The sequence below is a fragment of the Myotis brandtii genome, unplaced genomic scaffold (genome assembly GCF_000412655.1).
Source record: "Myotis brandtii unplaced genomic scaffold, ASM41265v1 scaffold79, whole genome shotgun sequence".
Lineage (NCBI taxonomy): Eukaryota > Metazoa > Chordata > Mammalia > Chiroptera > Vespertilionidae > Myotis > Myotis brandtii.
The window spans coordinates 2295371-2322608 of NW_005371173.1; the positions used below are offsets into that span (position 1 = coordinate 2295371).

At 42.5% G+C, this 27238-nt stretch overlaps 1 protein-coding gene across 3 annotated transcripts in view; it reads right to left on the bottom strand.

Annotated features, from left to right (window-relative positions):
• NHEJ1 (nonhomologous end-joining factor 1) overlaps positions 1 to 27238 on the bottom strand; it is a 96106-nt gene that overhangs the window by 66693 nt on the left and 2175 nt on the right. The window contains exons 2-5 of one of the 3 annotated variants that reach the window (XM_005883444.2): positions 26524 to 26700; positions 25949 to 26161; positions 20629 to 20767; positions 19962 to 20020 (exon numbers count right to left, since the gene is read on the bottom strand). In XM_005883444.2, coding sequence (XP_005883506.1) covers positions 19962 to 20020; positions 20629 to 20767; positions 25949 to 26161; positions 26524 to 26700 — 588 coding nt within the window. Of the gene's footprint in view, positions 1 to 19961; positions 20021 to 20628; positions 20768 to 25948; positions 26162 to 26523; positions 26805 to 27238 lie in introns of all 3 variants that reach the window. The other 2 variants (XM_014531024.1, XM_014531023.1) reach the window with 2 other exon arrangements.

A 27238-nucleotide genomic window follows, 5' to 3' on the forward strand; every position in this document is an offset into this window, starting at 1 on the left:
TATCCTGTTCTCAGGGCGGCCCCAAGGAAAACATTTTGGCAGCTGAAAATGTCAGTGTTTCTCAGATCCTTCTCCAAGATAGAGGATTCCCCTCCAACTGTGTCTCAGCTCATTCCATGTCTCATGGTCCTAACATTTTTTTCTTGACCTTCTATGTGATGATACTCCAGTTTGGTGCTTAGCCATTTTTCTATAATTTCAGGTCTATGTTTCAATGGGCAGATTTAAGAAGAGTTACAGGAACACTTTTTAGTCTCTGAGCATCCTCCCTTCTCAAATATAGTTCATTAGAACAGAGCCTTTGAGACAGTGTGAGATAGTGGAAAAAAGCTCTGTACTAGAAAGTCAAAGGATGAGGTTCTGGTTTCAACTGCAATTACTTGTGGGATTCAGGATCACTTAATTTCTCTGAGCTAATCCATCAGAGCTCCTCATCCTGAAGTGGCCCTAAGAGGTAAAAAAAAAAAAAAAAAGAGTATGGAAATTTGTTCTTTCTTTTTAGTCTTCTTTATCTGAATAGTTGATCAGTATATTTGTGTTGAATGTTACTCAATGAAGCCTGCTCATTTTAAGAGGCTTAAATTAAATAATAAAGACAAAAATTCTCTGTAGAATGCATAGCACCACAAAATTTACTGAGTTCTTACAATGGAGCAAACAAGTTAAACAAAGATAGATAATATCCCTGGCCATTTAGTGGAGGGAGCCAGGAAAACCAGTAATTATAACACAGTGTTGATAGAGCCTGTGATAGACCAAATAAAGTGGCACATAAGAAGGGCAACTAAACTAAATTGGAGAGCCAGGGAAAATTCCCTAGAGGAAGTAACATCTTCACTGAAATCTAAACAACAAATAGGAGCTATGCAGGTAAGAAGGTTTGCTGTGGTGCCAGGGGGTTTCCAGAGGGAACAGCATGTGCCAAGGACCAGAGATAAGAGAGAGAATAATGGGCTCTAGGAACCTGACAGTAGTTCACTGTGACTAAAGCGTAAATTTGGGACAGAAGGTAGGGAGTATGAATGGGGGCAGTGTAGCCTAGCAGAAGAGAAGATGAAGCCAGAGAAGCAAGTATATATCAGGTCAAAAGGGGCCTTAATGGCCTCGCTGGCATGGCTCAGTGGTTGAGCATTGACCTATGAACCAGGAGGTCATAGTTCGATTCCCCATCAGGGCACATGCCCAGGTTGCAGTCTCGATCCCCAGTGTAGGGCATGCAAGGAGCAACCAATAAATGATTCTCTCTCATCATTGATGTTTCTATCTCTCTCTCCCTCTCCCTTCCTCTCTGAAATATATACATTTTTTTTAAGGGCCTTAATGGTTTTATTAAGGAGTTTGGACTTCATCCTAAGGTCAATAGCAAGGCATTGATCAATTTTAAGAGGGACATGTGGCCAGAATTCTTTAATTGGGGGCTTCCATCTGGTTTCTTTTCCTGATTGCAGATTCCTGAAGTTAGTGAGGGAAGCAGAAGTGAGACTGGGCCTACTTCTTTTCCTTCCATCCTCTGGCAACGGTGGAACCCAGAAGGTTCATGCTCCCTTCCTCATGGGAGTCTCTAGCCCTTTAAAATCATGTCTTGTTTTACAAACAGTCTTCCCTCTCAGTCCCCTTATTCCTCTCTCTCTTTCAAAGAATAACCTTTGACCGTGTGCCAAGTCCTTTCCAACCAGCTGTCCTATGGACCTGGGCTATTAGCCTCACCCCACCCCCAACTAAGGCTGTCAGGTAACCCTGCCAATAATCCACATTTCTAATCAAAGACCTATTTCTTATCTCTTACTTGAATTCCACCAACTCTGCCAATATTTACTTTTCCCTTCAATCCTAGATCTCTCAACTTTTAGAAACAATTTGGTGGCCTTCTAACAGAAGATTAAGATAATGCTGACCAAACACGTGATCAATCTGTAGAAGAAAAACCTCATATCCAGGCAGTAATTACACACTAGTAAATAAACTCTATGAAAACATAACTCCTTTTCTTTCTTTACCTCATTACATCACCTAGAGCTGCAGTTTAAGGTTAGAAACAGTACCCGAAGGCAATGATTTTCAACCTTTTGGCACACCAAAAAAAATTTTCTGGGTCAATCTGACAAATAAATAGGTATACTTTTGATTCAGAAGGCTATTGTTGTGTTGGCTGTTGTAATTTTTTATTTGACAATCTAAGGGGAAGGCGGTCAGTGCCCCTGACTAAATAGTCAGATACTGCATGTTTTAAAAATTCTTTCAGCACACGGTTGAAAATTGCTGCCCTAAAGGAAAATCATCGTGGTTATTAACTTTATCTCTTGGCCTCACTGTTTAACCTTAGAATAACAGAACCTCGGCACTGGGAAAGAAAGCTTGAACCCTCTAATCCAACATTCCACCTCAGTGTCAGAGTTCTTTGGCATGGCACGGCAACTGAGGTCAGATTATTTCTTATTGCCTAAAATGTCCTTAATAACTCCTTTTTCTATTCATCCCCTATTAAACAGGGTTAGGGTAGGAGCTCTATGTCCAATAGAGCTCAAACTCACTGGGTCTTAAGGTTCTAGACTAGAATAATGCTATTCAGTGTGATCAGCAGCCTGGTGCTAATCCAGGAACTCTTTGTTACTAGCCCATAATGAGGTAAGCATAGAGACTGAATGTAAGTATTTCAAAACTCTTATAGCAATCTGATGTTACCATGACATCCAAACACAGGTTCGGAGGATGCATCTCAATGGCCAGGGTATAAAATGGTTTGAGTATTATTCAACTTGTCACATGTGGCATGTGCTGCATATTAGCTATGTACAGTAAAACTATGTGTCAAATTATTTTGAAAAGCACTGTTCTAGAAGGTTCCATGAGAAGCGAAGAGGATAGGTATGGGGGTAGGAGGGCTAGCTCTCCTCTCTTTCCCCTCTGGATACAATAGAGAGTGAATCTGCTGCTGGGATGAGGAAGAGGAAGCTGCCCCCACTAAGGCCCTGGCTGCCGGGGTGAAGAGGAGGGCAGGAATTGGTGGCCAGGTTATCAGGCAATAACAAACTCAGCATCCAAGCACGCGACTTCCAGCAATGCAAGGAGCTTCCTTTGTTTTGGGAAAACAAGAGCTGCAAGAAGCCTCTCCTTGACACGATCCTGCCTTGCTTCGGAGAAGCCCAACCACCCCTGACACACAAACAGGACAGTCCTGGCCAATGACAGACAAGCCAGTACCCTGACCACAACCCCTGTTTGCTTTTCCTTTTCCACCACTTCCTCAGTTGGAGGGCCACTGTGGGGCCATCAGTAGCCACCAGCCTAGGTCACCATTCAAGAACTTCACCCCCAATGACCCAGCACCTATTCTATACAACCCTCCAATGCCCTTTATAGAGCCTACTTTCTCTCCCCAATATAGTACTTTTTGCCGAGACCAGGGGCTTCTGGCCCCTTCCATAGAGTGGTAGGTAAAGCTAAGCCTCCAAGCACCACTCTGACAAACTCCATGGTATGCTCTACCAAACCATATTGTTTTAACTCTAAAACCAAGAATATCTGCATCATCCCCCAAGAAGAACAAAGTCTGAGGTCTCAAAAATATTTTGATCAAGTATTTTCATGTTACGTGAACAGTCACTTGATTATGTTAGAGTAGACCCTCAGCTTCAAGAACCCAGTTATCACCAAGACTAACCTATATAAAACAATGTACCTCTTCGTGATGCAGGTTGACCAAACTAAACTTCCAAGTAGGTAGCCAGGAGTTTAGGACCAAAGACCAAAAAAACCCAACAAACCTGGGAGACTAGCTCTTGTGGTACAAACAGAATAAGAGCGTCAACCTCTATAGACTCACATGAAAGTGCCTTCTAAGACCAAAGATATCTGGGATTGTCTCCAAGAGTTCTGAGAGGTAGAGCTAGCAAGTCCCACTTCTGACTCTGCTATGAACAATCAAGAGCCTTAGGGACCAGCAAACCTTCCTCTCTTTCTGATTATTCAAGGAAGCTTACTCTTTACCCTCATGGCCCAAGAGCCCACGTTTCTATGAAGACTCATTTGTCCAGTAAGGGAGGAGTGTGGGGGCGGGACTCCCCCCACTCCAGGCCTCCTTCATGCCAAAGAAGGAGGAAACAGAATAAGCAAAATAAAATTCATAAAGTGAAGCAGTAATTATGGCGTGGTCAACAAGAGGCTGTCCTCAGGCCCATCATTATGTGGCTAAATTTAACGCCCTGCGCGGCCAGGGGAGCCGTGCGCCCCGGGCACCGTGTGTCCACACAGACGCCAGCTCCGCCACCTTCACCCGCTCGACAGCCGCCAGGGCTGCCAGAAAGCAGGTCACAATTTTTTTTATAGTCTGTTTACCAAGATGCTGTTTTTACTGCCGAGGTTTCTCTCATTTTATCTCTTTTTCCCTTTTCCCCAAACAGACTGGCCTGTATTTTCTGCACTGTTTTTTTTTTTTTCTTTCTTTCTCCCTCTCTCAGTACTATTTTCAGAACTCTAATTTTATATGGTATGTCCTTTTTTTTTTTTTTTTGGTAAATATTTGCCATGACTAAGCCAGGCACATCCAGTTTAAAAGGCTCCGTCCCACAAAACATCAGGTCTTTAATGATATGCATCTCATTAGCTTGTCCCATGAAAGGGGGTATAGAAAAAAAAAAAAGAGCAACTTACAGACTCTCTCACTTTTTATATCTAGAGAGACCTATATTTATATATAAGGACAAGCTGAAAACTGACATTCTAAGCCCCAATACGAGTTAGTACAATGGCTATTTGATTCAGGCTTTAAGGCCTCAGAAGCAGTTTCAGGAGAGAGGGGCTATGGTCTATATAGCACTGCTAGTTGATCCAGGAGGTTCTGACCAGATCAGAAAAGCTAGAACCAATCTTCAAACTCTGGGTATTAGGGCTCTCTAGATTAGGGCTCTCTACACCAAAACTCTGGGATCTCCTCTGACACTAAATTTCATAAAATGAGAAAAGAAAAAGAGGTAAAGGGGCACTTTCTTCACTGGTGGATGAAGTCAAAGAAAGGGAACCTATGAGTTAAGAGAGTGCTGAGAGAGACCCCCTCCACGCCTCCCTCTCACCACCCAAAGGGCCTCTCCAGCTTGGCAAAGCCCCAACATTGATGGGAGGGTTTCTTACTGCACATGGCAGGTTCAGTGAAAGGAGTTGTATGGTCAAGTCCACATATGTATTGCACTGAACAAAAGGCACAGCGTCCAATAAATACTCTCTGCTACTTACCTGCAACGCTTTTAAAGCCAGATTGATACTCTAAAATGGAGTTAGAGGAGCCCCAGCATTCAGTATTTTCAATAAGAAGTGTTGGGGGAAGCACTAGCCAGTTTGGCTCAGTGGATAGAGCGTCAGCCTGTGGACTCAAGGGACCCAGGTTCAATTCAGGTCAAGGACACATGCCTGGGTTGCAAGCTCGATTCCCCAGTAGGGGGCGTGCAGGAGGCAGCCAATCAATGATTCTCTCATCTTTGATGTTTCTATCTCTCTCTCCCTCTCCCTTCCTCTCTGAAATCAACAAATATATATATATATATATGTATATGTATATATATATTTTAAAAAGGAAGTGTTGGGGGAAGGGCAATGAATACATGGACTGAGAGACCCTGAGTGGCTGCTCAAGCAGCATCTCGTGGGGAGTCTACAGGGGTCTGCAGGGGTGACCAAAGGTCCAGAGTCCCTAACTTGGTGTTCATTAGTTAATTTAGGATAATCAGACTCTAGAGGGTTGACTGATGCTAACTAAAATCATAAGAGAGTACTTTTGAAATTAAAATGTCAATTTTACAAGGTGGGGGCTATACCATTTCAGTGACTGATATATCTTCAGCTGATTTTTCCTGGGAAGCTGAATAAACAGTGAGAGTGCTACTTGTTGAACACAGAAAAAAGCAAAAAAAAACAACAGTAAATGACTGTATGGGATAGTTCATATACACTGTGTGATAAGAGCTACACATTATTAATCCACATTCTACTATAGTATTGCTTTGGCACTGTGCTAGATAAATTAATAAAGTGCAACTCATTGGTTTTTCTTTTTTAATTCTATGCCATTCTGCCCCTCTGTTAGTACATCTACTCAGATGTCATGAATTAACTGTTTAACAGTTTTTCTCAAATTGCATATAAGAGCCTAGAGGTGTGCAAAACCAAAAGTTGGAAGAAAGGAGGCAGTGTAAGAAATGAGGCAGTACTTGGGGCAGAGTCCTCTAGCCATGCACCATTTTCCTATCTTGTAATTAAGTTAGGTCTCTATACTGCTCAGAAGTGGGAGCCAGTCTTTCCTACTGTCCACATAAAGTTCCATGTGTAGCCCTGCCTAGTTTGGCTCAGTGGATAGAGCATCAGCCTGCAGACCAAAGGGTCCCAGGTTGGATTCCGTTCAAGGGCACATGCCAATCAGTGATTCTCTCTCATCATTGATGTTTCTGTCTCTCTCTCCCTCTCCCTTCCTCTCCAAAATCAATAAAAATACATTTTTTTTAAAAAAGTTCCATGTGTAGCCGTGTAACAAGTGGCAAGGCGACGGGACATGATGGAAGAATACTGGACTGGAAGTTCAGAGCCTTGTGTTCTGGTGCTAAATTCTGAGTCCTGGTGCCAAAATCTACTATCAGTTGTCTACACAAGAGTTCTTTTATCTTTGTGGGCCCTAATTTCCTCATAAGTAAAATGAAGAGGCTTGATACATTCTTAAATTGATAAACTCCCTTAAAGCTCATAAAATTCGATCACTCTAATCTTCTGTACAAGGAGGTATCAGAGATGTCATGATTCCCTGCCTAGGCCCTTGATGAGATTTGCAACCTTGTCTCATAAGCAATAACATATTTACAAACAGTTGGGTGAGTTACTTCTATAGATGGCTAATCTCATCCATTTTATATTGATTCTTATTTATCTCATTATCAGAGGTTACCCCAAATTTAGAGGGATACTCTGCATGAGATTTGCATCTCCTTAGGGACCCATTAAATTCAGCACTTTCCTCTGCTCACTCCCCAGCTGCTGGGGACTTCACAAAACGAAATACCAAGATGATCTTCAACTGTTCTTTCTTTAAGCCAAGATGTGCTGTCATCCTATTGTCTCAAAGCTCCTCCTCATTCCTAGCTTTACTCACATCAATTCAGAAGGGGTTCTTTGGAGTAAAAGATTCTAAGCAACCATGTACAACATCAAAACTGCTCCGGCTTCAAGCATAAGAGTAACAGATGCCAAAGAGCTTTTGAAGGATTCCCTCAAACCACCACACCTCAGGGGAGCCTCTCAGATTGTGTAACTGAATAAAACATCCAGTGTGTCTTCCCTTTGGCAGCCACTTATTATACAAAATCCCTCTGAACTCTTAGCTCAAGATTCATCTCTTCCATAAATACCTTACCCAAAGTAGCCTGGTATGAACCCTAGATCCCATCAAATGAATCTATTTCTTCCTCCTCTCGGATAACATACATTTTATGTATTTAGAATATTCTTTGCATATGTGTAAATTTCAGTGGTCTAATCTCTCTTAAAAGTCCATTTTTCAAGGGCAGAAACCATGTTTTAATTTTTCAGTATCATAAAACATTAACTATCATGGTTTAATATTTTTGCTGGTGCCGAAACCGGTTTGGCTCAGTGGATAGAGCGTCGGCCTGCGGACTGAAGGGTCCCAGGTTCGATTCCGGTCAAGGGCATGTACCTGGGTTGCAGGCACATCCCCAGTAGGAGATGTGCAGGAGGCAGCTGATCGATGTTTCTCTCTCATCGATGTTTCTAACTCTCTATCTCTCTCCCTTCCTCTCTGTAAAAAATCAATAAAGTATATTTTTTTAAAAAAAACAGACATTAAAAATAAACATTAGCTTCTTAATAAAATTTTTAAAAAAATATTTTTGCTGGTGCTTAATAAGTACTATCCATATAGAACTGAGGCTTCCAAATAGACCAAAGATCTCCCACACAGAATGAAAAAAATGCTTCCTGAGACTTTGTAGTAATGTTTGCCTTGACAGTTCCCTATGGGAGACAACAAGGATGCCCACGAATCCTACATATTGTACAGCTAGCCCGGCCAGTGAAGTTCACTGGTTGATTTCAGAGAGGAAGGGAGAAGGAGAGAAAATAGAAACATCAATGATGAGAGAGAATCATTCATCAGCTGGCTCCTGCACGCCCCCTACCGGAGATGGAACCCATAATCCCGGCACATGCCCTGGCCAAGAATCGAACTGTGACCTCCTGGCTGCTCAACACTGAGCAACACGATCCTATTTTTAAGCAAGGCAGACTGAATGCCATTGGAAAGGACTTTATAATTCTGGGATGAAAAACTACATCTCCTGGGGAAAGAGGATGGAAATAGGCAGAAATCAAGTCTTCTTATCTTCAAATACATCCTGTGCCTCCGTGCTGTCCACAAACCCTAGAGGAAGTATTAATCCTTCCACTTGCTCAGCTCTGCAGGTCCCTGCTTTCACACTTTCCTTTTCCAATGGCTTCTCCTGTGCTTTTAAACATATGTGTCTTCCCATCTTAAGGGTTTTGCTTAAGCCCCTTCTAGCTCTCCAGCTAGCTCTCATTTCCTTTTTATTGTGAAACTTCTCTGATGAGGGTTCTACATTCAACGTCTCCATGCCTGATCAACTGATCCTTCTTAAACTACCACAATCTGCTGATATTGCCCAGATTACAAATCGCCTAAAGCCGTGGTCGGCAAACCGAGGCTCGCGAGCTACATGCGGCTCTATGGCCCCTTGAGTGTGGCTCTTCCACAAAATACCACGTGCGGGCATGCAAGTACAGTGCAATTGAAACTTCGTGGCCCATGCACAGAAGTCGGTATTTTGTGGAAGAGCCGGTATTTTGTGGAAGAGCCATACTCAAGGGGCCAAAGAGCCACATATGGCTCGCGAGCCACGGTTTGCCGAGCCACAGTTTGCCGACCACTGGCCTAAAGGATTTTTCCTCGGGCAGTCAGGCAGTCACCCTTTCTCTTTGGTCCCTCTCCCACATGTGACACTGTGAATCACCCTACTTGGTTGGACAGGAAGAGCAAGGGTAAAGACAAATGTGAGTAAATCAGCTGAGTGACTTGAAACCAATTACTTAACCCCTGAGCCTCTGCTTTTTTATCTTTCAAGTGAGGATAATGTCACTAACCTCACAGGTTTGTTGTAAGGAATAAAAGTTATAATTTAGCCCTAGCTGGTTTGACTCAGTGGATAGAGCGTCTGCCTGTGGACTGAAGGGTCCCGGGTTCAATTCTGGTCAAGGGCACATGCCTGGGTTGCAGGCTGGATCCCCAGCAGGGGGCGTGCAGGAGGCAGCAAATCAATGATTCTCTCTCATCATTGATGTTTCTATCTCTCTCTCCCTCTCCCTTCTTCTCTGAAATCAAAATATATATACATTTTTTTTAAGTTATAGTTTAGATAAAGCACCTAGCACTGTGTCTAGCACAAGCACAGTATGTACTTGATAATGGTTAGTTCCTCTTTCTTGGCTAACTTACTCCTCTATCCAGATCCTCATCCTATCTCACTCACATTTCCTTCACTGGCTCTTATGACTCCTTCCAATTATGACTGTTCCCAAAATCTCATCATTGGACTTTTGTTCTTTTCTCCTTGCTCTTCCCAGCAAAAGATGCATCCATTCTCCAATTCTGTTCCTTTGCAGATGACTCCCAAATCTATTTCTATAGGTCCTTTTTTTCAACCTAAGCTTCAACCCTATTTTTTAGACTTTCCTGAATTCCCACTTGTATGCCCTATAATCCATTTAAATTCAGTATGTATTGAAAAAGATCTTCATCTTGCCCAGCTGGTGTGGCTCAGTGGTTGAGCATCAACCCATGAACCAAGAGATGACTAGTTCTATTTCCAGTCAGGGCACATGTCCAGGTTATGTGGGATGACCTCCAGTAGGGGGCATGCAGGAGGCAGCCAATTGATGTTTCTCTATTCCTCTCCCTCCTCTCTATCTAAAAGAAAAAAAATCACTATTACAAATAAAACTGCTGTGAATATTTTAAAAATAAATAAATAAAAAGAAAAAATCAATAAAAAACATTTTTTAAAAGATCTTTATCTTGCCGAAACCGGTTTGGCTCAGTGGATAGAGCGTTGGCCTGCGGACTGAAGGGTCCCGGGTTCGATTCCGGTCAAGGGCATGTACCTGGGTTGCGGGCACATCCCTGGTAGGAGATGTGCAGGAGGCAGCTGGTCGATGTTTCTCTCTCATCGATGTTTCTAACTCTCTATCTCTCTCCCTTCCTCTCTGTAAAAAATCAATAAAATATATTTAAAAAAAAAAAAGATCTTTATCTTATGTTTTCAAATTAACACTAATTATACATAAGCCATCGATTTTTTTTAATAAGCGAAGGCATTATTAAATGGGCATACTGTAACCAATGGAGTTTTGTGAAACTCTTCCTCTACAAGAGAGGAAAAGAGGAAGATTCAACTATGAATCACAGCAAAATGCCCCAGAAGCATGTGAAGCTTATAGGTTGGGCCTAAAGGGGCTATATATTTCCCAGAAATAAGGCATCAATTCACACTGCCTCAAACTCGATTCTGAACTAAGTGCATTTCTCAGACTGGAGATTAAAACCACCTGAGAGACTAACAGTAGATTTGGTGAAGCTAAACAACAAAATAGTTTTTGTTTTTTTTATTTTAGAAGAGTTGGTAACTTCCTTTGAATGAAGTGAGATACACAACTCCCTGGAGCAGTGTCTGTTAAATTGTGCTAGCCTATCTAGGTCTAGATACAGGGGGACATATGATTTAGTTTTCCACAGGCTCCCACAAATCTCTATTGTCTTTTGTCCAGCCAGATACACATATTTATGTTATATGCCTATCCTCTATAGGCATCTGAGTTTAAACATTTGGTTTTGAGGGTTTTTTCAGGTAAGAGAATTTGGAACATGATAAAGTCCTTCACTATTGAGATTCCCAGAATCAGAAGCCTATCTTTTGGAAATGGGTCCTTTTACCCATTTGCATTTTCTATATTGACTTCCTTTTAGTTTTCCCTCTGATTTTAAATAAATTTTCTTTTGAAAGTATAAGCCCTTATAAAGCTTTGTAAAAGGAAAATAAAGGGGCCTTTTCACATGTTCTTGGGCCCAAAATAAAGAAGTGGTGACCCCTGGCAGCAGGGCTCAGTGGTGACTACAGGAGTCACAGTGAGAAAAACCCCAAAGAGAAGGCAAAATTGAGAAGAAATATAGTTGAGAAACATGTGCAGCCATCCCTTCCTCCCTGGAGATTTTCATTCCAGAGCTCAAATACTGGTGGATTTGTGTTTTAAATAAGGAAAACCATTCCTTTATATGCCCAAGATTAGATTTAATTGAGCCCCACCCATGATTTTTCCCAGCCTGTCAATGGTACCACTATTCTTCAGATCACACAGGCATACCACTGACAGCCTAATCTTCCTGAAAGATTACTTTCATATGTCAATTCTTTAGGCAAAACTTTCAATGGCTTCCCGCTATCTACAACAGTAATTAATAACTGTGAGAAGGAAGTGCCCCATCTCCTTCCTAGGAGATGTGCCTCTGTTTGAGAATCACTGCATGTAATGATAGATGTTAACTGGACCGAAATGGGCAAATAAACAAATTCCAGGCAGAAAAATAGCTAAAAAACATTTCCCTTCAGAATAAAGCACCCATCTTCCAGACCAGCATCTAAGACCCTCCACAACCTGGCCTCTAATTATTATCTTGCTAACCTCATTTCCTACTAATCCTCACCCACTCTTGTTTTTATCATATATCCTTTGCCTATGTACTTTCCACCTAAATTACCTTCCAAACATTTCTCTAGAAAACTGAAAACAAATCATTACAGTCCAGTTCAAGAGCTGCCTTTTACAGGAAGCTTTTTTCAATCGCTCCACTACTGTGCCCCTAACTGTCACTCATTAAGCACAGTGAGCTCTCTGATGACAATATTATCTAACTTTATATGCTCACAGAACCCGGCATAGTGCACATGCACTATAATGAATTCCAGAAGAATGAATTAACTGCAAGTGTCTCTGGATCAGAGAAGTGACACACACAATGGTAGGGAGGACATTCTGATGCCTCCTAGACTTATCCTTCTGTATGATGCCCATGAGTATACTGACAAACATGCTCTGAATCCTATGTCTTCCTCTACATATTGAACAACAGGTGCATGGCAGAGGAGCAGTGCTCCCAATTGTGGAAGTAGACCCCAGAGAGAGGAAAGACTGAGGAAAGAAGAAACTTAACTTGGCTCTATGACTAATGTTTTTTCCAGGATTTCGTTAAGTTCTTATTCTTTTGGTTTTTGAGATATTTAATTTACCTGGGTCTAGAAAAGAGGTTCTAGGGTCTTTCCATGATAAGAGATTCAAGGTTTATGTTTCATCTCAGTGTTGGGAACTATCTCTCAGTAAACTAAGTTTCAAAGAAACAAGGCAGGTAATAGAATGGCAATCTAACAGTGGTCCTCTCCTTAGGCTACCCATCTATTTACCATAGGATTGTCTGAGCCTCAGGCTACCAACAAGTGATAAGTTGATGGACTAGTCATAAGATAGGGACACTAAAAAGGAATGGGAAGATATGATTCCTTCATCCACTCAACAAATATTTCTTGAGTTCCCACTCTGCAGAGACACTGTTCTAGGGATCGGTGCACAAAACATACACCCTTCTCCTTGGTGAGCTTACACATTCTAGCAGGGAGGAGGAGACGGACCATACACAATAAGCAAGTAAGTGGATGTTATGGTAATATGTTGGAAAATAAGGGCTATGGAAAAAATAAAAAGTTGAGAATGGCCCTGGCTGGCTTGGCTCAGTGGATAGAGCGTTGGCCTGTGGACTGAAGAGTCCCAAGGGCACATGCTTGGGTTGCGGGCTCGATCCCCGGTAGGGAGTGTGCAGAAGGCAGCCTGTCGATGATTCTCTCTCATCATTGATGTTTCTATCTCTCTTCTTTCTCCCTTCCTCTCTGAGGTCAATAAAGAAATATTTTTTTTTAAAAAAAAGTTGAGAATGGCAAAGTAAAATGGAGTGCCAGTGCAGAGGGGCAGGCATGTGGCTCACAATTTTAAATAGGATAGTCAGTGTAAACTCCATTGAGAAGGTGATATTAGAACACAGACATTATTGTTGCCCATGTAGCTACATCCACAGATTTTTTTTAACACACCTCCCCTTAAGAATGGAACTTAATTACCCTCCCCTTGAGTATGCCTGGATTTAGTGACTCGTCCTATATAATAAAGAGCTAATATGCTAATTAGAACAGATGGCAGAACAACCTTCCAGAATGACCAGTGGGAGAGGGGCGGGGCCTCGGGGCTGTGGGGCCACAGGCAGCCGGAGCTGCAAGGGCTGAGCCCCTTGCACAAATTTCGTGCATCAGGCCTCTGGTTTCTAATAAGAGAATACAGCAAGATAGTGATGGGATGTCACTTCTGAGATTGGGTTATAACATGACTACAGCTTCCAATGTGATCTTGATCTTGGTCTTAGTCTTGGTCTCTCAGGGATTGCTGGCTCTGGAGGAAGCCAGGGATGTTCATGTGAGTTGCCCTATGGAGAGGCCATGTGGCAAGGAAATGGCACCTCCTGCCAACAGCCACGTGAGAGAGCTTGGAATCGAATTCTCCAGCCCATGACAAATGCCTGCATTCCCATCCAAAATCTTGAGTGTAACTTCATGAGAGACCAGGAACTGGAATTGCCCAGCTAAGCTGCTACCAGACTCCTGACCCTCACACACTGTATGAGATATTAAATGTTTGCTGTTTTAAGCCACTAGTTTTGGAACAATTTGTCATAGAACAATAGATAATTAATACAGACATAAAGGAGTTGGCCACACAAATATCTGAAGAAAGAGCATCCCAGGCAGAGGGAACAAGCAGCATAAAGGTCTAAAGGCAGGTGTTAGCAAAACATAACGAGGCCAGTGTGGCTGCAGTATGTTAGTGAGGGAGAAAGTAGTAGGGGATGAGGTCAGAAAGGTAATGAGGTCCAGATCATGCAGGGTTTTGTAGGCCATCGGAAGGTCTTGGTTTTACCCTGTAAGCAGGAGAGGAGCATGACGTGATTTATGTTTTAATAAGATCATTTTCTTGGCCAGAAGCTGGGCAGGGGTAGCAGCAGGAATACCAGTAAGGAGGCTATTGCAAAAATGCAGGGAGAGGACGACAGTGGCTCAGACCAGAGTGGCAGAGGTAGGTACAGGTGGCTGTGAATAGCAGGATAGCATACCTATGCTTGGAAGAAGGAGAGCAGGCTAAGGAAAGGAAAAATTATCATGGAAAACTCACAAAAGAGATGATACCTGAGCAGAGTTGTGAAAGTTAAATAGGAGTTTGTCATGGGGACAAGAGCAAAGAGAATACAAAGCATGCCGAGACCGGTTTGGCTCAGTGGATAGAGTGTCGGCCTGCGGACTGAAGGGTCCCGGGTTCGGTTCCGGTCGAGGGCATGTGCCTGGGTTGCGGGCACATCCCTGGTAGGAGATGTGCAGGAGGCGGCTGATCGATGTTTCTCTCTCATCGATGTTTCTAACTCTCTATCTCTCTCCCTTCCTCTCTGTAAAAAATCAATAAAATATATTTTTTTTAAAAAAAGAGAGAATACAAAGCAAATGGGTCCAGAGATATATGGGCAGGAAGCTGTCAATACTTCAGAATAGTGAAATTGGGGATACTATGGGCAAGTGACTGAGGATCAGGCTGAAGAGGTCAGCAGGACCGAATCATGAATGAAGTTGTGTGACATGCAAGAAGTTTTGAACTTGATCCTATAGGCTATTGAGAACCACTACCAGACTTTCAGCAAGAGAGTGACATATCAGGTTTTGTTTCAAGATCACTCTGACACAACTGCAAGTTCAACTGGAGGGGAGCAGTACTGACCGGGAGAAAAGTTAGGAGACTGTTGTATGGTCAAACCAAAAACGGAACAGGGCATGGTGAATCTCAGGTCATGGGAGCTGGAATATAGGAAAACAGCAGATTCAAAAGACAGCTGACAAGTTGGGCTTTGGAAGCAAGGACAAACAGAAAAGTACATAACTCCCACTTTTTCTAAGTTTCTAGCTAGACAACTGAGTGGATAATGGTACAATTCCCCAAGATAAAGTGTATAGGAAGAGAAATAGGTTCAAGGAAGTCTAGTATTAATTTGGACATGTTGCATGTGGGACATCCTGGTGGAAATGTCAAGCATGCGGGAAGAAATATGGCCTGAAACACAGTGGAGATAGAAACCTGGTGCTCAGTGGTGCACTATGAGAGTTAAAACTAGGATCTGGATGACATAACTCAGAAAGAGAGTGAAGAGTGAGAGGATCAAGGACACAATTCCAGGCAATACTAACATTTAAGGGGCAGGCAAAGAATGGCAAGCCAGTCCCCCAAAACCAAGTAGAAGCTGCCTGTGAATGAACCTAACAGGATAACAATTTTCAAGTTAAAAATCTCCCCATCTTCAGTGATATACTCTTCCTAAGAGCAGCAATGAATGACTTCATTGCAATGAGTAACTTCATTGCTTGAAAGATCTACTCTAGAATCAGGCTGCAACCAGACAGTGGATGAAGATAGTAACTAAAACTAGACAGGACACAAAGGCCATGGCTACATTTAGGATGCTGAGTCAAATCAATGTTAACTGCAGTTATATAACTAAAACTATATAGAAGTTGGTTAAAGTATTATACTGAACAGATTAAGTCTCGCAGAATGCAGCAACAGAAGTGACTGCTCTGCTGAATACTCTCCTCTGAAGAGAGAAAAGAGAATTGCAAAATGTCTATCTCTGTTAAGGTTCCCCTCCCTAAGAAAGCCGACTTCATGCAACTGCCCAGGTTTTGGTGTCAAGGGCTGATTCCTAGCCAGGGGTTGCCAGCTGCAGAGGGCGGGGCTCTATTTTGGGCTGCCTGTCCCTGAGCCTGGCCAAGTCTGGTTTGAGCAGCATGCAGCCCCAGTGACTCACACACCCATGCAAACCGCCTGTGGCTCAGTGGCCTGGCCTCGGAATGCCAGCCTTAGGCCAGCTCCCTCCTCACCCCATTACACTGGGATAAATAAATAAAGAGCCCCGCCAGCAGCCGCACAGCCTGATGGCAACCAGATGGAAAGAGAAAGGCACGGACAGGGCCAGGGGAAGGAACTCCCTCCAGTGGACTAGACTGAGAGTGGGCTGTGCCAGCGCAATCATTCTAAAGTTCCCCTTTAACATAGTTCCTACTGCCATGCAATAATAGTCCCCAATTCCTTGATTCATCTTCTACTGCTAAAGGTGACTTTTTTTATTTATTGATTGATTGATTTCAGAGAGGAAGGGAGAAGGAGAGAAAAAAACATCAATGATAAGAGCGAATCATTGATAGGCTGCCTCCTGCACGCCCCCTATTGGGGATCGAGCCCACAACCCAGGCATGTGCACTAGGCCGGAATAGAACCTGGGACCCTTCAGTCCGCAGGCTGACGCTCTATCCACTGAGCCATGCCGGCTAGGGCTAAAGGTGACTTCAACCCCTAGTCCTAGGAAATGCTCTATAAAGGGCTCTTGCCCTTTCTTAGAATCAAGCCAACAGCCACTCCACCCAGGTGACTTGTATCAACATTGCCAGTATTTCCCCTCTAGTTAGGCCACCATCACCTGGCCCCCTTGGGCTCCCTGGAAATGAGAGATCAGAGGCTCTTGGGGGGGGAAAGGGGAAAAAAGGACTAAATATGGAGAAATAACCCCTGTTCAATCCTTAAATATTTTTCCTGGTCTTAGTATCCTAGAAACCTCTGTCCTACTGCCCCTTGCCCTATCTCTACGGCCTCTTATCCAGCAATAGTCCCAACAAGAACTAGGGAAAACAGACCCCAGGCACTGACCGCATGGCCCTCTGACATCAGTCCTGGCCCCCCTGCACCTTCATCCCGAGCTCTCTGTCCCTGGTTTGTTTATCTTCCTATGTTGCTTATTTTGATGGCACATCCTTTTAGCTCAGTCTTGAGTGACCCCTTGACCCTTCTGTGTCCTGTTTGTAGGACCCCAGGCAAGCAGAGTAACTGAAAAGATGCAGCAGCCATCAGAGATTCTGCAGTCCCATTAGGAAACCTTTCAGTTCTAGCAGTGATGCAGGACATTCAGTGATCCCAGAGGTCACAAGAATTCCACATTATCCTAGCCCTTAACTCTCCTCTAATTGGTATGTACAACCAAAGTAGCAAAACAAAATAGGGGTAATCCTAGACAATAAATGTAGGCGGTCCCAAACATACAGCTATAGTTTTATGTCCTTAGGCAAGGCACTTAACCTCTCAGAGGCTCTATTTCTTTTTCTTTTTAAAAAAATATATTTTTATTGATTTCAGAGAGGAAGAAGAGGGGGAAAGATAGATAGAAACATCAGTGATGAGAGAGAATCATTGATTGGCTGCCCCCTGCACACCCCCTGCTGGGGACTGAGCCCTCAACCCAGGCATGTGCCCTTGACCGGAATCGAACGCAGGACCCTTCAGTCCATAGGCTGATGCTCTATCCACTGTCAGAAGCTCAATTTCTTTATCTATGAAATGGAAAGCTACAGCTACCTGTCTCTCAGATCCTTTGCAGATATAATAAAATTCTACAAGTCTATGAGGTTTGGATGATATCCACCCAAAGCCTAAAGAACCAGTATTCTTGAAGTGGTTGGTTCAAAAACACTAAAATCCTTCCTGGACTAGCACCTGGATTCTATATGCTTTCTTTTGTGGTTTGTGTGCGTGTGTGCATGTGCATGTGCATGTGCATGTGTGTGTGTGTGTGTTATTCTCACTCGAGGATATGTGTGTGGGTTTTTTATTTGTTTTGTTTTTTCAAATTGATTTTGAGAGAGAGAGAGAGAGAGAGAGGAACTTTAATCAGTTGCCTCCCGTATGTGCTCTGACCGGGGAATCAAATCTGAAACCTAGGTATGTACCCTGACTGGCAATCGAACCCACAACCTTTTGGTGATGGGATGACACTCTAACTAACCAAGTCTCCCAGCCAGGGCTCTATATGCTTTCACATTCAGGTCTGTAGGTTTCTACCCACCCCAACAGCATGGAAGAGATGAGCCTCCAATTTTTCCAATGTACCTCAGTAGCAGGGATGAAGTATTATCTTTAAAAGGAGAGTCCTAACCCTAGCTGGTTTGTCTCAGTGGATACAGTGTTGGCCTGCGGACTGAAGGGTCCCAGGTTTAATTCGGGTCATGGGCACATGCCCAGGTTGCAGACTCGATCCCCAATAGGGGACATACAGGAGGCAGCCGATCAATGATTCTCTCTCATCATTGATGTTTCTATCTCTCTCTCCCTCTTTGAAATCAATAAAAATATATTTAAATAAATAAATAAAAGGAGAGTCCTGAAAGGTCTCCTAAAGAGGCTGAAGCTGACACTTAAAAAATTAATAGAAGTTTACAAGGTAGTTAAGTCCAGGGCATTGGGCATTCAGACAAAGGGAACAATGTGTACAAGGATATAAAGTTAGAGAAAAAGCACATTTGGTGATTGAAAGTTATTCTATATGCTGAAGCATAAAGTACATAAAGAAAAATGTCAAGAAACCAAGCTGGACAGTGTTGTAGGCACTAGATCAGGAAGGGACCCCTCTGCTGAGCTAAGAGTAAGCGTTGCATTGTTTAACTAAGGGGCTGATGTACAAACCATGTCATCTCCAGCCTATGTTAACCTTATCCCCAAACTTATAGACAAGGGAAGCTAACTGACAGAAAATGGGCCTAGGAAGTCTCTCTCTACTATTAAGTCTAGGTTTAATGGTCTCTTTCCCCATAAAGACTTGAAACCTTTTCTGCTTCAGGACTTAACAATATATGCTTTCCTTCTCCAGAGTTACAATTGCTTCAATAGATGGACTTAGCACTCCACTCGCATTTTTTTGTCCTTAGTTTAAGACCCCAAGCATTATGGAGTCATTGCTCAATCAATACACAGAGGCAGTACAGAAAGTCCCACCTTAAGAACACCTGCTTTATGCTTAGCTCTGTGAAGAGCACTAATTTGGGGTTCAAAAGACGTTTGAGTGACAGCCCCTACCCACAAGGAGTTTACAAATTCACTTAGAAGACAAGATAGAAATATGAATAAATTACATATAACATAGTATTATAATAGCATTATTTACTTACATAAGAAAGTACCAACTTGAGTAACATATACAATTAGAAAACAAGGCAATAATACTAAGGTACTAACTGTACAACCAACAAGTCCCAAAAGAGTGAGAGAAAGAGAAGATCAATATTGACTGGGATTATCAAAGGTCACTATTAATAATACTCCCCCTGTTTGGCATTTAACAGATGTTTCTTTTGGCCAAGCTCAATCCTTAGAAGGGAAACCTAGGCAGGAGCTTCTGACAGGCCACAATTATCTACTCCCCATTCATTCCTTTGCCAGTCCCCTTGTATAAACACTGTGATTTTCCACAGCCTACTGTGCCCACAAGACAGTGCCCAAATGGTAGCCCTGTGCTTTCCACCTTCCTCTACTGCGAGATGTTAAAGGGGCCTCGACAAGTAATAATAACTACCCCTCCCCCCCTACCGATCCACAGTCCAGACTTGCGATCAGATCTCAACAAGCAAAGATTTAGCAACTGGGCAACCAAGCTTTCCAAGGTTAGAAAATTCCAAATGAAATACCTAGGTACTTTAACAGAGATGTTTTATGAATGTTAATCAGCCCACTTTGCCTTTTACATTCCTACCTCTTCTTTCCCCCATCTTCCCCATGTACATCTCAAGCTTTATCAGACTTTCTATTGGCAACTTTTTCAGAGAAAGGGCTTTCCAACCATGCAAGCAACCTAACACCCAAACGCAAGTCACCACTCGGGCACCTGGAAAAAGGAAGTAAAGCCAAGTTGCACAGGACAAAGGAAATAACAAATACTCTACCTCTACCATAAATTGTTCCAAGAAAGAATTTTCTTCAAATGGTTCTGTCTTCAAACGGTCTGTAATAAGAAGGGATACAGAAAAGAAATGTGAGTCTTAGGACAAGCTTCCTACCTGTGAGATGGAAAGGAAACAGAGCCCAAAACTTCTTCTTGGGAAAGAGCACAAAGATGCGATACCCAGACTCACCTAGTCCAGTGGGAGAAGGGATGAGAGTGTGTGGGCAAACAGGAGGAGGAGAGGGTGATTAGCAACAAACAACAGGTTCGGTGGCAGCATGTGCTCCAGGAGTTTTTCCCAACATAAAGACAAAGGTCAAACTGAATTTTTACTCTGAAGTTGGAGCTATGCAACTTCCTAAAGTCCCAAGTTCATGTTGCCCTCGTACAATTTTGTATAGCTGCTGGCCCCTATCCAAAGCCTTTCCTTGCCACTGCCTCGGGCATGTCTGGACTCAGTCACAGCTTCTATTGGCCAGTTGGGTGCCAGCCAGGTGTTCCAGGCAGAGAGAGGTGTCACCAAGCATCAAGTCTCCAGTTTTGGTCAGAACCTAGCACCCACCCTCGGGGAAGCCCTCTCTAATGCAAATAAAGTCTCCCCCTTTTCAGAGGCACCTTTGATTATCTGTACCATTTCCCACTCAATATCTCAAAGAATGTCCTCTCACCTCGGCTCAATGTAGCCCCGCTCTCCTGGTAGTCCTGGATCTCTAGATCTTTCATACAAAGCAATGTTGCCAGCTCCTTCACTTGGCACTGCAATGCCAGACTCATGCCCATCAGAGGACGAATCAAATGTTGGGAGACCTTCCATGGAAGAGATAGCAATTAGCCAACAGATACTTATAAAATACTCCCTAATACTGCATTAGGAATTAGAAAAAAATACTGAAGAATAAATGTTTTCACAGGAACTTATAGGGTCATAGGCAAGCAATCCATTTACATGAATGTAAACACAAATATAATAATTAAGTAAGTATATTAAAGAAGTTCAAGGATTTTCTTTGAGTCACAGACAAAAAGATGGGAAGAATAAAGAATACTCATGGCCTGGCTGGTGTTGCTCAGTGGTTGAGCATCGACCCATGAACCAAGAGGTCCCTGGTTCGATTCCCCATCAGGGCACATGACTGGGTTGCGGGCTCGATCCCCAGTAGGGAGGCAGCTAATTGATGTTTCTTTCTATATATCCCTCTCTCTACCTCTCTCTCTAAAAATCTACAAAAACATTTTTTTAAAAGAATACTCATGAATAGCTACCTAGAAAGTGTGATTTCAAGAGAAGGATGTGGTACAGCTGATAAGAAGAAAGTGCTAACTCAATTTTTAGCAGAGACTGAGGCACAAAAGCAGAAGAGCCAACTAACCTTCAAGAAATTAATTGTGGCTAAAACAGAGTATGCTAGCTGGAGTATAAAAGGAGACAAAAATCACAGAAAGTAGAGAGACTTCAAAGTCGAATTTGATCCAGACACTAGTGAAGAGCCATTTCAGGGCTGATGACAGCCCAGAATGAGCCCAGAGTTTCAATCTGTTTCCACCAATGCCACAAAGTCTAAGGCCATTGTTGTAATAGAAGCAAGACAGTCACTAAGAGACCAGCCTAAGAGGAAATAAACCACCAACACACCTTGGTCTTAATAAGAGGTAAGAAGGTCACAAGCATAGCCATACTGCAGCGCAGCTAGGATGATGTTCTCATGTGATAATGTACAGCAATACAAAATTATCATTTAATTCGCCTATGCAAAGTGTCCATTAGCCTTTGAAAGATGAAAGCCTTAGCCAAAGAAAATAACTAAAATCAATAATCTATTTGTGGCTCGAGGATGTTATCAGAGTTTCTTTCCCTTCCCCCAAGGAGATGAGCTGAAGGAGGCACTAAGAAATGCCCTAGACCAGAGGTCAGCAAACATTTTCTGTAAGGGCCAGAGAGTCAATATTTTCGGTTCTGCGGCCCATAAGTCCCTGTCGCAATATTCAACTCTGCTTTGGTAGCATGAAAGGAGCCACAGACAACATGTAATAAATGAGGGTGGCTGGGTTCCAACAAAATTTTACAAAAATAGGCAGCAAGCCAGAGTTGGCCTGCTGGCCATAGTGTACCAACCCCAGCCCTCAATCTAAAACAGAGAACTTTTAAACAAGATACCCTACACAGGCTTGAAGTAAGGAAACGGTCCGGGAGTGTCCTATAAGATGTGCAAGCCATGCCCTAGCTGGTTTGGCTCAGTGGATAGAGCATCAGCCTGCAGACTGAAGGATCCCAGGTTCAATTCCGGTCAAGGGCACATGCCTGGGTTGTGGTCTCAATCCCTAGTAGAGGGTGTGCAGGAGGCAGCTGATCAATGATTCTCTCTCATCATTAATGTTTCTATCTCTCTCTCCCTCTCCTTTCCTCTCTGAAATCAATAAAAATATATTTAAAAAATTAAGATGTGCAAGCCAGACTTATTCAGTCAGGATGAGAAGTCTGAACTCTGCAGATTTTTGTGTTTTTGTCTTCCATTAATTTTCTAGTAAAAATTCCTACTAAAAACTCCAATTGTATTGTGGCTCAACTGGAGAGAAAAGGACTTTTTCCACATTTCTCTCATTGGGGGCGGAGGGGAGGGGGGGAGTGTTAGGTGTTAGGGGTTAGTGCCAGCAGCTTTTGTACCAGCATCGTGACCCACGAAATGCTGGGGCACTGGCACAAAGTGGAAGGCCAGAAATCGAGTCCAGTTATAGATACTAGTCACTTCTTTCCGTGACACAGTACATCCCAACTGGTGCTGTCTGCCAGCTCAGATCCTTGGTGTAAACTTAAGCTTCCAGGAAGTACTGTTCAGAATGTGGCAGTTATGCTTTGGGAAAATTTATCTGCACTAGACCCAACCCTCTCTCCTAGGAATAGTTTTTGGTAACTTTGGTTCTGTTCAAGATAGATCAGGAAGAAAAACAGGTGAACAGTGTATGAAAGCAAGTCAATATTTGGTGGGTTGAACTGACTGCACTTGCTACCCAGCCAGTGTGGCTCAGCAGTTGAGCGTCAATCCATGAACCAAGAGGTCAGGGCACATGCCTGGTTGCCAGCTCGATCCCCAGTCGAGCAGGAGGCAGCAGATCAATGTTTCTCTCTCATCAATGTTTCCATCTCTCTAAAAATCAACAAAAATATATTTAATAGAAAGTAATTGCACAAGCAGCATCACCAGCCATTTGGTGACAGCCTTCAAATAAAGAAACTCCTAAAGTTAGTTAACCAGCCTCCTTCCACCTTAATAGCCATTTCTTTAAGTATTAGTAAGGATAACAACATGAAACATGATGAGAAACAGGTTTTAATAATTTCCATGTCTAATTAAACATGGTAATGCTGTACCAGGCAACTAAAATGATCTATTGGACCCCAGGGTCTATATAGCAAAGGGGGGAGGGGGGCAGCTTTTTATCAGTAAATATTTTAACTTCTAAAATATTTCATAGGCTTGAGTTACATCACTCTGAATCATTGGGGTATAACTCACTTCAAAGTTAGATGAACACTAACTTAGATCAGTTAATCAGAACAAGGCATTGCGGCTGAAGGAATGGATTTCAAAGCAAATCCACAGACACTACAAGGAAAAATCTTGAAATGCTTTTGGAGGGCAGGGGCACACCCACCCCACCCCCTTCATTTACAGACAGCAATACAGGAAGAGATGCAGTTCAACAAGTTAGTGCAACAAATACCTACTGTGTGCCTAATATGTGCTCTGACCCCACAAGGCCTATGCCCTCAAAGAGCACAAGAGTTAAGGAGGTCAGGAAGTGTGTGGATACAGAAGCAGGAGTTGGCAATCTTCTCCAAAGGGAAAACTGTTTATAATTTCCCACAGTGTCTTCAGATTTCTCATAGAAATGTTCACAAGTCATAGGCAGGAGAGCAGAATGGCAGTTATCAATCTCAAGATGAATCGTATCAGGTTTGGATATAGTGAAAAGGGTTACAGACTTGGAATTAGGAGACCTCGGTTCTAGTTCTGGCTCTGGGATTACCTAGATGTAAAAATGGCTTAACCCCAAGTACTCTCATGGTCTCAATCCTTTCTAAAAAAGAAAAATTATGAAGTTGGAGTGTTTGCCCTCACGGGTCCACTATAATGCTAAGGATAAGTAATATTCCATATGTCCTCTTATTTAATCCTTATAACTCCATAGTAAGGTTGTGATTGGTATCTCCACTTTACAAATACAGAAACTGAGACTCATAAAAATTCAGTAACTTATCCTAGATCATGTAAGTAATGAAAGTGGCAGAGCTGAGTTACAAATTCAGGTCTGCTGGTTCCAAAGCCTGAGGTCTTGGCTCTTTCTAACACACACACACACACACACACACACACACACACACCAAAAAAAAAAAACAACCTTTGCATGTGAGTCCTAGGAATTATAAAATGGCCAAAGAGGTGACAAATTTGAAAGTCAAAATATGGAATACCAAGAATTACATTAGAAAAATACCTATAAACAACAAAAAGAATTACATTAAATACTAGAAAGAATACAGAGTGGAAAGGAGGAGACGATAAGAGAAGTTGGCCAGAAGTGGAAATGGGCTCAGAGTTGGAAAACAGAGACCTGAAGCTTTATATATTCCATAATATTCTGCAGAGACCTAAGAACTATTAAATTATTAATGTGAATACACTATGTTGTAGAGAGGAAACAGGTACTCTCCTACTTTCCTGCCCCCAGGCCTATAATACCCTGCCTGACTAAATGTATTGTGATGAGTGATTTCTAAGTTCTACACAATTAAGTGAAAAAAGCAAGGTACTGAACCATATAAATAGCATGCTGTCATTTGTGAAAACACATATATATACCCAGATAATATTTGATTGTGTGTACATATACATACATACATGTACCTATATAGAGCTTTCTTTAAGAATTCACAAGAGCCCTAGCTGGTTTGGCTCAGTGGACAGAGCGTCGGCCTGCGGACTGAAGGGTCCCAGGTTCGATTCCGGCCAGGGGCACATGGCCAGGTTGTGGGCTTGATCCCCAGTGGGGGGTGTGCACGAGGCAGCCAATCAATGATTCTCTCATCATGTTTCTATCTCTCCCTCTCCCTTCCTCTCTGAAATAAAGATTTTTTTTTTTAAAGAATTCACAAGAAGCTGATATCAGTAGTTCCTTTAGAGAAGGAAAATGAGAGACTGGGAAAGGGCGTAGAAAGAAAACCTATTTTTTTTCCACTGTATACCCTTAAATGTCTGAAATGTTTGTCTTTTCATGAATTACTCATTCAAAAAAATGTAAAAGCTATCACAAGGATGAGTAACAAACAAAAATTATGACTGTGTGACCTCACAGACACACACATGAACTTGAAATAGTATCCACCTACGTCCTTGCCAGTGTCCACTGGCTCTAACTTTTTCCCTATAAAGCTTCCTCAGGTCCTGGGATTTCCCTGGGATGGCATTCTTCTTCTTGCAAAAATAATTATTTTATTTTACATTAAAACATAATCACTAATCAACTGTTCAATACTCACTCCTCCCACAGCCAACCAAGACTCATCTCACTCTGAAAACTGTTGCCTCTTAATGAAGCTCCCCAATTAGAGGAGCTGGCCTAGAAGAGTTTTTTCTTTACATATTTTCAATTGTAATATCAGTATTCTTTTGAAAGAAAAAACTGTTAGAGTTCATCAGCCTCCAAGGAGAACTGCCTCCCCAATCTCACTATTCTGAGTTTCTAGGGCTGTGTAGTGCAAAATGAGATTAACCATCATTTGGGCTTCTCAAATGTTTTGGTCCCAGAACAAGCATTATTGAGGGAACAGTGCCCCCTGGTGTTACTTAGAAAAAGTTACAGGAGTTTTAAACAAAATAGGTAAATTCTGCATATAAAACAGTATGGAAAATGTCACAAGAAATTCAATTAAAATCATTCAAAAAAGCAGCTAGCCGTCCCCTCCCCTACCCATATTTGAATTTCACTTACCAAGGAAGGGCTAGCCAGGATGCAGTGGAAAGTCCAATAGAAGGGGAGACCAGAGAGCTCACTCCGCACCTGTAGTATCAGTGCCTCCGCCACACGTTCACAGGAGAAGGTAGCTTTCCCAGGGCAAACAATGTCCTTCAACAGTGGGCGAAGCAGCTCATCCAAATGACAGAGAAAAGCCTCAGGGGGGGCAGTCAGGCGCTTGTTCAGCTCCTAAAAAGGTAGCGGGAGTTGTACAGGGTGAGGGTGCTAAGAGGAAACTGACTCCTTCATAAGTAACTGCAAAGGAAAACTCTAGTTAACATGAAGACAGAGGCATGAGAAGAGAGACCAACTGGCCTACTTCACAATTCTGCCTTGTACTGTATGCAGTACATAAACTAATACAGAGACCATGTGGGAAGATCCCAGGGCTATCGGTAGAAGTGCAGGATATTAATTGGAATTATCTCAACCTGACTCAACCTTCCTTGACAACTGAAAGGCTAGCAAGCTGGTTGATGTTAATGTCCCCTGGCCATCAGTAGGAAATAAATTATACCCATTACCACAGCAGTACTTCTCTTCACACTTACCTTGGCTCGCTGGCTGACCACACTGGCATCCACCTGTTCATGCCACACCTCTTGAAGATCTGAAACCAGCAAGGCATAGCCCTGCTTGGTGATATAAGCCTTAGCCAAGAGGGAGTTTTCAGCAAGCTGTAACCAGGCCCATGGCTGCATCAATAGGCCTTGCTCCAGTTCTTCCATCTGCAGGAAAGTCTTAATTAGCAGTGTCCCAGGGTATTACAGGCCTGGGGGCAGGGAAGACCAGCAGACAGTTCAATATCAAATAAGTCTCATGAAATTCCTCCCTAATAAAACAGAAAACATGGGTTTATATTCTACCCCACTCATCACCCCCATCTCCCCAACCTCAGTATATAACCAACTGAGCACCAATCTTAGTAACTCTTTGCCACTAAAAATCTATTTAGAATTTTGAGGAATATTTTTTCCATATTAAGGTCCTAGAGGGCATAAAATATCTCTTTCTACTATAGTGTTTAAGCCTCAGCATATTGGTATTAGTATTTTTGATTTCTAATAATATAGCTTAATGTGGAAACCTAAACCATTCTTGTTGCATATTTATCACATTCCTAAGAAATATGTCAATGTTATCTTTTCCCAGAACTTCTAGAAGAGAAGAAATAGTTCTTGTCTCAGAAAACATCATAAATCATAAGTGTCATCAGAGAAAATTCAAATTATTTGATCATTATCTAAAAACAAAACTCTGGAAGCT